We start from the raw sequence: 15,039 nt of genomic DNA, 5'->3' as shown, positions 1-15,039 counted from the left end.
AATAGATAAATACTGTATATGATTCCAGTAAAAAACTGACACTCCCCAATGAAAATAGAAGGCCTCCTCAAAGGCAGGACAAGATTATATACCTACAAAAAATCATTTGGAAATGCCTCCTAGCTTACATCCTCCTAGTAATTTAACAATAAGCTACCTTATGATAAAGTTTAACGGTATTGCTTATTTGGATGGCTATGACCAAGGGAAAAAAGAAAAAATGAATGCACGAGTCAGTCCCAAGAACTCAAAACATGCTGCAGAGCCACCGTGAAGAGAATACATGCAATCAATTCTGCTTCTTACATATGATATTTTCTAAGAAAAATTAATTGGGCTGTCTGTATCCCGTGTTCTAATTAAATGCCCTAGCAACAGAAATCCCACTCATGTCAGGTTGCAGCTTCTTGGTGTAATACTTAGATTTGCGAGACAGATTGATCTTTTTCCTCCTTTCCTCAGGTATTGATTCAATGGAGCATTCTGAGAAACCACGCCTCACAAACCTGTAAATGACATTTATAAACAGTAAGCAAGCATTAAATTAGTTAGGCTGACTATGAGCTATAAGTAATCAAAATAGTAAACATATCCCATCTCCACAAGGGGATGTCGGGTCACACATGGAATTGAAATCTTTCCATTCTGTTTTCAGTTGCACCTGAATGCATAAATCCATCCATCCTTTGGAATGGAATTATCACAATTTATAATTGGAGCCACTTCAAAATAGAAACTAATTTAAAAGATAAAAACCAAATCTGGAAATAACCTCATTCCTTGAAATCATGAAATGATGATAAAAGATAAAAACTACTGTAGTACTCCATGACAATTTTGCAAAATGGGAAACGAAGGGCATAGCTTCTCATAGAAGTGAGCTCATTTGTGGAAGTAAACCATGAGAAAAGAAAGGATATAGCTTTTCAAAGAAGCAAGCCTTTGAATGAACATATATGTTGGTACAATCCCAGGCAATTCTAACTGTGAATGGAGCACACTCTAAATTAATTCCACAAGCACAAATCGACTCTTTTTAGGAATAAAAACTGGAGTATTCTACACAGGCTACATTGGCTAGAAAGTACCGGAGGTTGATACAATAACTATTAATATATCATATCTTACATGTATGTAACCTATTGGAGGTGACATACATACCAATCTGCAGTACGAGTTGTAAGCAGGAAAAGCATCTCCAATCCCATGGAAGCTGACTTCTTCTCAACATAATCTGCAGTTATTCGATTCCAAACAGGTGATTACTTTTCAAAATCCAATTCAGTTAACTGAAAATGCATTTACAATAATGAATTAATATCATCTTGTCCCATAAAACCATTTTGTACTTTTTCCAAATTTTAGAAAGCATAGTCTTAAAAAAATATTCTTAGCAATGCACTAGAAAGAAAAAGGCTATATGCAGTGAAGAGCTGCAGTGTTTCAATCAGTAGAATACTTTGCTTGAAACGAGTTCAGGGCATAAGAGGTGTCCCCATAGTGTTGAGTATCTCAAACTTTTCTATTTGGTTTAGTAATGAAACATTTAAAGCATGCAGGCTATATCCAGTGAGAAGAAACATAATCATTTAACTTTATCCACATTAACTTTTCTTTTTTTTCTTTTTTTTATCAGAAATGACATAAATATTATATTAATAATAGTAAAGGTATAAGAGAAGGATGAGAGGCCCTTCCCTCAAAATAAAGAATCTAATCAAAGTAAGAAGACACCCCTCTATACAAAACCATACACAAAGATAACCCCCAACTATCTCAAACTTTTAAATCATAAACTGCAAGCCAATTCAATTGTATAACACTAAGAGGAACTCCTCTAAAAGCAATAGTACAAGAGGCCCATAGAGAGGAATAGAAGTGAAGTAAATCCCATAACATCCCTTCTGATCTCCTCTTATCTTAAAAAATCATAGCGTTTCTCTCTTACCACACAATCCACAATAAGGTGAGGCAAGCAATTTGCCAAAATGTCTTGGCTCTGATTGAATGCCCTAAACCTCTAAAAGCAATAATCATCATGTCTCAAATACTCCTAGGTGGAACCCAATCCAACCTTGCTGGATTGAAGAGCTTGTACCATAGCCCAATAGTTAATGGGCAATGTAGAAAAAGGTGGTCAATTGATTCTCCATTTCCTTTGCATAAAACGCACCACTCAGGACAAAGGGATTTGTCATTGGTGTTTACCTTCCTATGTGCTACTAACCAAGCAAGGGCCTTAACCTTTGAAGGGGCTTTTGATCTCCCTAAAAACTTGGCCAAAAGGAATAAGACGAGATTTGAGAAATTAGACAAGACCAAAAAAAAAAAGATTTAACAGTAAACAAGCCTGAGGAGGACATAGACCAAGTTTTTAAATTTGCCACAGAAGAAGATAAATGCATTGAACTAAGGGAGAACATGAGTCTTTGAAAGAGTTGAATTTCTACATCAGTGAGATTGTGGCAAAAGTTAAAATTCCAAGAGAGCGGATAAGAATTGTCAAAGACAACTGAAACGGTGAGGTTTTTCATATAAATAACTCTATAAAGACCAGGGAAATGTGAACACAAAGGTTGTTACGAAAGATCTTCCCAAAAACGGATTCTTTACCCATTCCCCACCACAAGACGGATATATGGGGAGAAATCCTAAAAAAACTTGTGCAATAGCCTTCCAAGTACATCTTTGTGACCATCTAACCACCATGTTGACATCTCATCCATTAGGATATGTCTTATAAATACTTGCAATAACCTGATGCCAAAGACCACTACTTTCCCTAGAGAACCTCCATAGCCACTTCCTTAAAAGAGCATGATTACTCAAGGAAGTCTTCCCAAATCTCAAACCTCCCAACTCCTTTGGCCTACAAATAACATCCCAATTCAAGGAAGTCTTCACATTAACTTATCTATTATCCTCTAAGTTCTAATGAAAATAAGAACATAGATTTCTTTGGATGAAAATCTAAAGTGTAGCCTTGTCTAGTACTGAAATATGTTACAAAGATGAGAATATGATTTGTTCCTTCCTACAAACATTTGCTCTAAGGAAGGACCTTCAGAATTCATGCTACATCCTCATACTTCTGGTTTAATAGAATTCAAAAAGAGGGAAAAATACTTCTTTCAAATTCTATTCAGCAAATATAAGTGTTGTCAAAAGCAAAAAGCGATGTCTAGGTGATAGGACTCCTCTTACCATACGGCGAAAGATGAAAAATAAGGCAATAACCTGACTATAGTAAGGCAATAAAGAAAATACATATATTTACCCATTTGATACTAAAACCAATATAAGCATCGTCTTAAAAAAATCAACACTATTAGCTTTTCATCCCTCATGGTGTCTTATAAGAAACATCATATTAATTAGATAAATTCATCTTTGTTCAAATGCATATTCTAATTTTCCAAACATTCAAAAATTAGAATAAAAAACAAAATAAGAGAGTGAACATCCTAGAGAGCTTGAGGCATCCTCATCATAGTCATATTTGCGAAACCAAGGTTTGGTTAATCTCAATTTTGATGATAACAAAATAAAGTTTAGAATTGATGTTTCATCTTGAGTGTGACTAAGTAAGATGATTTCCAATTACAACGACTAAGTAAGATGAAAAATAAGGCAATAACCTGACTATAGTAAGGCACTAAAGAAAATACATATATTTACCCATTCGATACTAAAACCAATATAAGCATCGTCTTAAAAAATCAACACTATTAGCTTTTCATCCCTCATGGTGTCTTATAAGAAACATCATATTAATTAGATAAATTCATCTTTGTTCAAATGCATGTTCTAATTTTCCAAACATTCAAAAATTAGAATTAAAAACAAAATAAGAGAGTGAACATCCTAGAGAGCTTGAGGCATCCTCATCATAGTCATATTTGCGAAACCAAGGTTTGGTTAATCTCAATTTTGATGATAACAAAATAAAGTTTAGAATTGATGTTTCATCTTGAGTGTGACTAAGTAAGATGATTTCCAATTACAACGACAAATCAAGTCAAAGGAAAATGAAGAAGAATAAGACCTCAAAGAGAAGAGCTTTTGAGACTTTGTCTAGGATCTCTTTGTAAGGTTATTGGTGCATTAAGATCATGAATCTTAATTTTATTCATGCACCTAAAATCATCCAAAAGTTGAATTACTTTAAAATCTTTTATATTTAGATGATTTCATATTTTCAATTAAAACCTCAAGTCAAATTCTTTGTAATCTTCTCTGAAGGGTTGCACAAGTTTATTAAGGTTTCAGACCTCAAAATCGGATTATTTAAGCACTTCACACTGCAAACTGACAAGGAGCCAAGGAACCGATTGAGCCTATTGGGCTCGACCAATCAAGGTGCATTTTGCACCATCTATTTTCTAGTAGCTAGTGCTCAGCCGATTGAGCTTTTGGCTCGTCCGATTGAGGTTTAGTTAAGGACCAATCAAGGGTGGATTAAGCCTCAAAAAGCCCAAAGGTTACCTGCAGAGTATTTATTTCCCAACAACTAGTGAACCAATCGAATTGGTTGTTTGACCAACCAACCCCTTAACTTGCCTAACGGCTAGTTTAGGCTTCCAAACCCTATAAAAAGGCTCCAATTTTTTATTGTTTTAAATAAAAAGAATTCTAAATCTTTTATGAACATTATTGAGCCTTGGGCGAGTTTTTTTTAGTACAACTTGTTTCCAAACTTGCATATCCATTAGTACACCTCAATCCTTGTGTATCTTGTATCTATTTGAGCTTAAACTTGTATGAGGATTTTTTAAGTTTAATTTTATATCTTTCTTGTAACCTTTGTGAGCTAAACTCGAGTGTGGGTATCACTTAGTGTTTGCTAAGTGTAGGGTATCACTTGGGAAGTTCACGAGTGACGCATTTCTTGAGGAATTTTGTAGTGTTCATTAGAGCTGATGAATCTAATAGTAAAACTTGAAGGCTTGTGTTAGAAGCCTTGATATAGTGAAACATCAAGCTTGGGATTGAAGTTAGAAGAGATTGAATGTAAGCCTCTCTTTCCTACTCTCTTTATTTTATATGAAATTTTTTTTTCATTATATTTATTATATATTTGCATATAACTGTATTTTGCATTCATATAGTTTAAATTTGCAAAAAGATAACATCACCCTATTCACCCCTATTGTTGGGTGATTACCTTAAATTGACATAGCTAAAATCCTAACAATATTGAAATTAAAATTATCATTACTTCTATCAAAACTAGATTGATAGCCCTCCATCTCATTATCATTGTGATTGATAATATAATATTTAATCTTATACTCTATTTAATCTAATGTTAGGTAGAATTAAATTACAATCTTAAGTATGTTTAATCTTAACTTGTCAAAGGCGACCACCGCTTAGGCATCACATCTTTGAAGTCGCCTTGCCTGGTTCTTAAGAGAACTTTTATCTACCTTGCCTCACCCAATGGCCTAGGCAACCCAAGTGATCACCTTTGGAAACACCAACTTATATTAAACAATTTTCACAGTTTTATATCTTGAATGCATATATATCCTAGGTCAATCAGTCAAACCACCATAAGCCTTACTAGAACTCATTTCTGAGTCCAGCTTTTTTTTTATATATACTTTTTTTCCCTTATGTAAAGTATATAAATAAAAATGCTCCATTGTTTCTTAACTTTGTAAATTAATATAACAAGCTCCATAAGTTTTACATTTATGCCCTCCCCAACATTCCTTGCAGTTCTTCTGCAAAAAAATTCCGACACCCAAGAAAATTTAATCAAATTAAATGGATGCAATCATCCTAGTGTTGTTATAGTGACTTAATCCCTGTTTAGCTCTATTCATAGTTGATCTAACAAGTTTGTTCATTGGATTGAGGATTCACATTCTTTGCAAAAACCAACCCACACATGCCACATTCCTATGGCAAGAAGTGATTGCATCATCAAGAGAGCAGTGGTGGTTGACATGTTAACACAATTGGCTTTTCTTCCAGGAGGTTCAATCTATTATTGTTGGGAAACATAGCCACAACTGATACCTATTGAAATTAGTTTCTTCTGATCTAAATCTCTATATATAATTTGCATAAAAAAGAAACAAACTTAAATTAACAGGGGGGAGAGATCTAGCAGGAGAGGAGCAGAACAAATGGAAAAAATATAAGGAAAAAAAATGCAAAATACTAGCTGCGTGGAAAAGCAGAGAGAGAAATATAAAGCACCAGTCCATATAAATTCTTTGGCAAGCAAAAGGGAAAATCTAAGTTCTGTTTTTTTATTCAACTACGCTATATCAATAAAGTTTACACATTCAAATATAAGGAGAAAAGCATGCACTCTTTTTTAAGGCATACCTAACTTATTCAAGCTTCTAAAGAGTTTTCAATAAGAGAGATATCGCTAACTAGTTGCATTCTATCTCTTTCATTTTCAACCACAATTGTTTTTTTGGATAGACAATGGACTATACTATAATGAACTTGTTTCATGTACCAAATTTCTTAGAAATTGCTGCACAAACGCAGTACTACAAAAATATTCACATATCATACCAAGTAATTTGTCTCCCTGTCCTTGTCCACGGCATTCTGAAGAAACAGCAATGGCAGCAACCTCTCCACACTTTTCTTTAAAGTAGGGGAAGAGAGCAGCACAAGCAATGATATGACCTTCTCTCTCAACAACAATGAATGATTCCAATGTCTTAAGTATCTAAGAACACAAACGAAGTCACATATACAACAGTTTATTAACTCAGCTGTGAAAAAGACAATGCCAAAGCACTGGCAGTATAAGACCAGTTTAGTGTAACAGAGGAAAACTAACAAGCATTTCACAAATAATAGAGCTCAATGCATGTCTGAATAAAAATAGAAACAGCAGTGCAGACCTCTTCATCAGTCCTCCGGATCAATGTGCCTGATTCTTCTAAAGGTTGGATTATTTGTTTTATTCCAGGGAGATCTGTCACCCTAGCCATCCGGGTTCCTTCATAAACATCGCTGAAAAGAGTAGAGTGAAATTTTATTGACCAAGTTCATAATAAAGTGGATAAAATATAAAACATGAATCAATGTCAGCAACATCACCACATTAATCTAATAATTTTCTTTTTTGGGGTTTTAGGGATAGCCAGCTGCATATGTTTGGTTTCACCATTTCCCTCCATTTAGGATTATTAACTTTTGGCAAAGTTGATTATCTATATCTGGGTAAGTATTGTTCAACATAGTCGACCTCCTAGAACTATATAAATCCATGTGGCAGCTTTACATATTAATCTTACTCTCTTAAAAATCATTTTAAATCTATTCAGAATAACAACATGCTCCCCCAGGTTCACATTGACGAATTAATTAAGTTCTATAACTAGTTCATCCAACTCTATGGAGAACACACTGATATTAACAAGAAACCCAGTAGTTTACTGCAGTTATCATACATCTAAATAAATTTAAACATAAAAAATAAATAAATAATAATAATAATAATAATAAAAATAAAAAGCAATGAACCAAGTGCCATTCACAAATCTTGCAATTGATTATGAAACTGATCAGTGCTTCAATATCAGGAAGAGGTGTGCCTGAGAGTTTAAATCCATCATTGAACATAGAGATTGGGACATGCTGAATTGATAAACTATATCAAGGGGAAAAAGTTGCAAAAAAGGGAAGTGGTAAGAAAGTTCTATCATAAGGAAAGCCCACCAAACATTCTTTAACACTGAACATTTTTTTCCTCCAAGTTCTACTGACTAGGCTTAGAATGTAATTTGAGATAGTCTCTATTTAAAGCCCAAAAAGAACCCACTAATTAAAATTATGTGCCCACCCGACAACCTAAAGCTAAAAGACATGCTTATGCAAAAACTGCAGGATAGATGATTGTATTTCCTGTTTATTATTTTGCATACAACAATCCTGTGGGCAGGGTGTGAACTTCATTCCTTCCAACAAGATCCAATGCAGGACAACTAACAAACTTGCACCAGCTAACACAACTAAGTTATTTCAATAACGTAAAAGTCAATGTTGTTTTTACTGTTACAAAACATCATTTTTCTTTCACGTATGTTTCTTGCTAACAACCTGTACACTAAGAATTTTCTTCCCTCTTTAAAAGCATCTGTGCACCTTGGTTCATCATGTGCAAATATTTAAATTCTTTATAAATAATAAAAAAAAATTGAAATTTTGGTGATCAGAAAATTGAAATGAAGTATATCTATCACAGTTAGAATGGAGTAATTAAACCCATAACACATTCCCAACCCAAGTTGAGAACCAGAAGGTTGAAATCCATTTCTCCCAATACCTTGATGGCTATTGTTATTGAACCATTCTCATCTCAGTAAAGGCAGATCAGGGAAAGTTAGGTAATAATCCGACTCGTAGCCATCATCAGTCACCATATATTGAATCAACATGTAGACATTATAAATCACATTGTTGCATACCTAGCCACCATTGTCCCCATTCCATCTCTTTGAAACAATTCCAATAATAGAACTCCACCAATAGTGCCATCTAATAAATGAACTCGTTGAACACCTCCCTGACAGAAAGCAAAAAATATGGTTGGAAGAGTGATTGAAGCTCTAAAAAGCATTAAAAAAATTGCAGTTCAAATTATTCAGGACATCATTTGAAAAACTTCATAATTAAGATCAAGCCATGTCAAGGCACTTAGACTACTGATAGTGTTTGTGCAACAAATTCATAGTATTTGGGCACCTTCTGATATAACCAACTTGATTATTACAGCCATTTAGTAGTTGAAAATATGCAATACGAAAACAGAAAGAACAGGCGCTGCTTTGAAGTCCAACAATTTACAGTCATCAAAGAAAGGCATAAATTGAACAAAATTTTACATAAGACAGCAAGTGTATTTCTGATCTTCATCCTTTCACTGAACCAAACTGTAATTCTACAACACTTGACTCATTTAAATCAACATTGATTATGAAATTATACCTTATCACCAACTTCAGCAGTACAAAGCTTATTTCTAACTAGATCTTAAGATCATCATGCCTATGCAATGATAAAGGCTGAAGAGAAAGAGCACAATTTTCAATAAAAAGAAGGCTCTAATCTTGTATATCTTGAGAATCTTCTACCAGACTAACATAAACACAGATCATAAGAAAAGGTAGCAAGAGACAATTAACAAGAGACATCCCTTTAAACAAATATAAGAATTGGCACCTTCCACCTAATTTAAATGCTGCAACAAATTGCAAATAGAATGTAAACTCAGAGCACTATAAATCAGTAAACAAAAAAAGGGATTCCTCATTGATCATTACTACTCATGTTCAGATCATATGTTGCAGTCCATTCTAATGGAAACCAAACAAATGACTAACTAAAGTAGCAATTGCTCTTACAACTAAACAACAACAAAATGGAGGGGACAATAAAAGATAACCTTTTACGTATGTAAATGGATATCTGGTAAAGTGGATACAAATAAAAGAGAATATCTGTTGATAATAGACTCACTCTGCAAACAAATGCTGCAGCAGCCAATTCTGAAAGGAAACCATTTAATCGACTGAGCCGCTCTTGACCTCCAATAGCAAAACCCTGCTCACCAGACCATAGTCCATTCCCATTGTCAAAACCAACACCATTCTGAAATGTGGCACTATACATTTCACTAGAACCCTTCCCATTCTGTGGAGAAGTCAAAGCTCCATTAGAATCACTATGCTCAAAATAAGCAAGATCTTCTTCACCAACAGCTTTATAAGCAAGATCTTCTTCATCAACAGCTTTCACATAATTAGCAGCTATTTCACTCTGCTTAGCTCGTTTACGAATCAAGGTGTCAGCATCTTGAAGAGTTAAAAAACGAATAAGGCGCTCATTCTCATCCAGAATTGGACCGTCTATAACGCAAATAAGTTTTTCAGCTCCAATAGCCAAGGCACAGGCTGTGGCGACTTCATATGTGCTGCAATTTATAAAAGCACAAAGCATTAGTTTTGAAGCTTTAAGCACTCACAAAAATTCCCACTTGAAATTCAAACCAAAACCCTTTCACTTTCAGGTGCAGTTGGGGACAAGGAAAATGAACTCAACATAATGTAATGTCAAAATACAACATGACATGAGCATTGAAGGATCAAGTAGACACGAAACTATTACACTTGGAAAGAGGTGTTACATAAGCTCAAAACTCTCTCCATCCTTCCCAACTGTAATGTGAATATAGCCTATGTATCTCTTCATCCTTCACATATGGCCCTTACCCACACATGAAAATGCAGATAACCAGCATAGACAAATAAACGAATAAACAAATAGACAAAGGTTTGAAAGCAGGACCTCTAAGAACCAAAATTTTTAAGGCATGTTAAACAATCACAAGCCCTAAAAAGGTTTAAACTGTGTAGGGGAAGGACCAATAATGCACATCAAGCTAAGAAATAGGACAAAAAGTAATGTGGATAGAAGTGGCATGAAGCAAATTGCAATAGTGAGAAGAACGATGAATCAACCAAGACCAAGGAATGAAAAGCCCATAGACAATGTCTAAATGGTCATACAAAAGAGGAGTGGTCTATAAGTTACAGAGGACCAAAGCAACACTCCATCATCCATAGAAAACATTAACAATCAGATCAGACAAAGCCAAACTAAAGGATACCTAATAAAAGCTACATAGCATACTTGCAATTTAAAACTTCTCCAGAACTGGAATAGCCCAGATTGCTTAGTATGACTATACAACTGGCATCAAGCCTTTCACGTATGCGAGAAACATCTACTCTCTTCACTAAACCTGTTGCTCCATAATCAATGCCTTCCACAACTCCTCTTCTCTGCCAACAAGTTAACAGAACCAGTTAAACTTGCAGTTGAAATTTTCAATATCATGCCTGAAAACGATAAGCATTATCATTGAACAACAACAACCCTACCTTAGCTGCAAGAAAGTTACCACTGGCAACACTGACACCAACATCATGCCAGCGACTATTACCACCATGACGACGAATGCTACATATGGAGGGTCCAGGAGAAAGCATAGCTTCTATCATTATACGAATTCTCCCAGCTGCTTCCATTGCTGCCTCCAGAGAAGCAGAGTCGGTAATTCTGTATTGACCAACATACTTGGGCTCACTTCCTGCAAGAAGAATATATCAGGTTAATTGCTATCCAAAGCACTCCGATCAGCTGGAAAATACCATCTTGAGAAACATATATAAGAATTTAGCAATGACAAAAAGTGGTAAAAAAAAAAGGTTCCAATTACCTCTCTCAGCCAAAAGCTTGTCAATCTGCACATGGGTCCCAGGAACGAGAACAAATCTAATTCCCAGGCCATGAAGGAGAGAGATATCCTGCAAACAAATGTCTTCAAGCTGGTAAACAAAATTTAAGCTTGAAATGTAGGGGAATTAAGTTTAAAATGTAATCCTAAAGGAAAAAACAACAGAGAGACAAGCAGTAATAGCTCAAAAGCTCTTCGTATCCTCCAAAAAAAGTGAAAGGAAACAAAAGTCCCAAAAAGAAAAGGAAAGCGTAAGAATGGAATCTGTTTTTGTGCATTTTTCTTCCCGAATAAAATTTTTAACAACAGCTGTACAGTCATTAAAAATAAATTATCATAGATTTATTTAAACAGTTCTCTAAAACTTTTTAGAATTAAATCACAATCAACATCTTGAACCGTCAACTCCACGAACACAATTCCTGCTCTTTAAACAAATGGGGGATAGGCAACAATCTCCTTTCACCAATAAGCATGTTATGATTCCTTAGTTCCCAACATACAAAAGAAAAGCATATCTGAATATTGATTATCGCCTCTCCGAACCAACTCTCCAAATCGCTTTTGTGAAACTAAATAACAGTTTACTCATCCAAACTAAATTAACAGGGAAAAAAATTCACGGGAAACGTGCCTTCAGTATGGGTTCCAAGTAGGGACTGGCGACGATTTCACCAGAAATAATGACAACAAACGTCCCGCCCCTATGCGCGCGAAAATACGGCCACGCCTCCCGAAACCACCGCACAAACTGCTCATTCTTTTCAGGAACACTTTCTTCGCCGCCACCATCATTCTCAGCTTCGCCTAAAACATTGCATTTCACCGAAGCTCTCTCCTGCCCCGAACATAACACTTTCATTGATCCAAACCTTCGAGAACCACGGCCAGAACTCCAAACACAGTGTTGAATCGGCTGCCATTTGTGGCGAAGAGGAACGTTAAGATGGCAATTTTGCAGAGCAATCCAAGAGGCTGAACAAGAAGCTACCGCGGCCATTGAGAGGAGAAAAAGACAGGGAAGAAACCCTAATTCTACCAGGCAAAAAAGAAAAAGAAAAAATATCAAGAAGCCGCCATTGTCGAGCGGGCAATTGCGAAATGGACCATTCCCGTTGAGGCGTCGACCCACGGGTCAAAAAGGCGATGCAATTGCAATCATGCTAAATCCAGTGTGTTGCGAGATTTTCATTCCACTGACGTGGCGTATTTTGCATCCTTGTCTCAGCATCGACCGTTCGTTTTCATCGGTTAATCTTGACCGCACAACATATTTCACTAAAATATTCCATATGCTTTGAACATATTCCATATTACCATCATTGACTCCCCATCTATTATTCCCAGTTTGAAACAAAATTCTGCTGGCCCAGATATGATTTTAAAATTCAAGCTAGCTTTAGGAATTACGATGCTCGTTCCATAAATTTCGAGTTGGTTGAGAAGCTGGGGGACGGACTATTTCTTTTGACCAATCATGCCAAATATAAGAGTGACACATATGGCAACTTCATTACTATGGGTCTATTTAGTGTTTGAACTTCATCATTAAGGGTTTATTTAGTCGAGTGCTTTCTTCCAAAAGAAAAACAAGAGCGTTGTTATCATCAGAGATTGGTTAGTTTCACAGTTCAAACAGTGGGGGAGAAAGAAACCTTGAGAATGGAATGGAAGCCAGGACTCTGGATAACTTCCCCGGAAATCACCACAACAAATGTACTCCCTCTGTGAGCATGAAGATAGGGATGAGCTCCGCGCACCCACGTCACGTACTCCTCGTTTTGCTTTGAAATTTTGCATCCCCGGTATCCACCATTTCTCGCCTCGGACTCCCAATTGCAGCCCCTCACCACCAAATATTTTCTCTTCGTTGTTCCCGTTTTCGACTGTGAACGAACCCTTCTGGTGCAAGGAAGCCATGTCTCAGATGTCGTTTCTCCATGGTTTTGCAGGTAAGTCCATAGCCTTGATGTGGAAGAAGCCATGATTGTCAACCAAAGAGTCAAAGACAGAAGGAAATAGAACGTGGCGAAACGCTGCAGTTTCGAGATGGATGGACGATGTGGAAAAGACAGGAATATAGAGTCATAGAGAGCAGGTTGTGGGCCACACTTACAAGGGTAGACACTGAAAATTCAGTTTATCACTGTGACCCCTTTGATTGAGGCTGTATTCCGGGAAAATTAATTGGGAGGTTGAACCATACAATCAAACAAGTGGAATCCTCTACACTTTTTACCATCGGGGCAAAAGTAATTTGCTAAGCCTCCTAGCGAACATTCTGACAAACAAGGAAAATTTTTAGTCGTAAATACCTCTCCATATATTAAGCTAATCGACGTGTAAGCTTTCCATAAAAATAAGACTTCTTAAAGTTTCTCCAATGTCACATAAAAAGTTCGGGATGACATCAAAACACGTTTTTCTGGAAAGGATGAGTTGTTTAATCTCAACCGTGTTAACCAAAATATGGAAACTTTGGCTGTTCAAAAATCTTCCCATGTCTTCATGTCATAATATCAAGCTAATTGATGAGGAGATGACCAGGTTTTGATTGATGACACCAAAAGTTGGGTTAGGAGATGATCATTTGTGGGTTTTTGGATAATATAGATGATCCCAACTTCTTTTGTGATCACATTCATAGTTATCGGATTAGATCAATGTCTATTTTTGTAACAGTCCTCCATAGATCATTGTCTACTTTTGTAACAGTCCTCCAAATGATCATGACTTGAAAATTGGAGTAGAATATTTTTGTAAAGATCGTAATCATATTGAAGAAGAAAAGTGGGCAAACAATAAAGAATAACTCACAAAAACAAAAAATAATATTCACTCCAATCAAAAGTTTAATATATTATTGTTAAATTAAGTTAAAAGATTATAAATATTAAGGGGTTAAACTTACCTCTGAAGCCTATTTACGAAAGATAATGTAATTCTAAAATCTAAATATCCCATTACAAACCATTGAACAAAAGTTGTGAATAAATGTATTTGATCAAAAAGTGTGAATCAACGTAAATAGACAAAAGGTGAAAACAAATGTGATCAACTTCAAGATATAAACTAATATTGATAATAAAACTTTTATTTCAATTTTAACACGTACCGTCCCTTGTTTGACGCTCTTATATTAAAATGTATAGAACCTAATTATCATCTTAAGAGTGATCACCCTTATAGATTCATTCTAAGCAAAAACATTACGTGGATTGACCTTCATCGTAAAATTGATGTGAAATAGTGAGAATGGTGGTAAAATAAATCTCAAACATAATAATAATAATGATAATAATAAATATCTAAAATGAAGATAAATAATTATGTGCAGAGTCTAGTTGTCACTTAATGTTAATGACATAACAAGTAAAAAATACATTTAAAAAAAATATTTATATGACTCATTAAAAAATACATATATTTTAATTTATTTTTAAATAAATTAATATAATATTGATTTAAAAATTTTAAGGTTCTTTTTTTCCATATAATTTCTTCTTAATGAATCGAAACCTACTTTTCCTTTTTTATTTTACTTTAGAGAAAATCTTTCATGACTGTAAGTGAATATAACTCTTACTTTAAGAGTGAACCATTATAAATTATGTATATTTTTACACTTTTATTTTTTGTATTTATTTATTGTTGCTTTCAAAAATAGGATTAAGGTGTTCCACTTTTCCCTTTCTATTTTATTTTAGTGAAAATTTTCCATGACTGTAAGTGAACGTAAGTCTCCTATTAGAAGTGAACCA

General features: G+C 35.1%; 1 protein-coding gene across 2 annotated transcripts; it reads right to left on the bottom strand.

Annotated features, from left to right (window-relative positions):
• Positions 1-233: 233 nt before the first annotated feature.
• On the bottom strand, positions 234-13,481 carry LOC100854039 (probable amino-acid acetyltransferase NAGS1, chloroplastic). Of its 2 annotated transcripts, XM_059738643.1 has the most exons (11): positions 12,934-13,481; positions 11,913-12,194; positions 11,261-11,348; positions 10,923-11,131; positions 10,672-10,823; positions 9,499-9,952; positions 8,448-8,545; positions 6,879-6,990; positions 6,541-6,700; positions 1,162-1,234; positions 234-506 (listed from the first exon to the last, which is right to left on the bottom strand). In XM_059738643.1, the coding sequence occupies exons 1-11, from the start codon at positions 13,261-13,263 to the stop codon at positions 356-358; spliced, it is 2,109 nt and encodes a 702-aa protein (XP_059594626.1). In that variant the 5' UTR covers positions 13,264-13,481; the 3' UTR covers positions 234-355. The 2 variants fall into 2 exon arrangements, with proteins under 2 accessions (XP_059594626.1, XP_059594627.1); XM_059738644.1 differs by lacking the exon at positions 11,913-12,194.
• Positions 13,482-15,039: the final 1,558 nt, after the last annotated feature.

The sequence above is a fragment of the Vitis vinifera genome, chromosome 7 (assembly GCF_030704535.1).
Source record: "Vitis vinifera cultivar Pinot Noir 40024 chromosome 7, ASM3070453v1".
NCBI lineage: Eukaryota > Viridiplantae > Streptophyta > Magnoliopsida > Vitales > Vitaceae > Vitis > Vitis vinifera.
The sequence above is the reverse complement of the archived record's forward strand: the minus strand, read 5'-3'. Positions and strand labels throughout refer to the sequence as shown.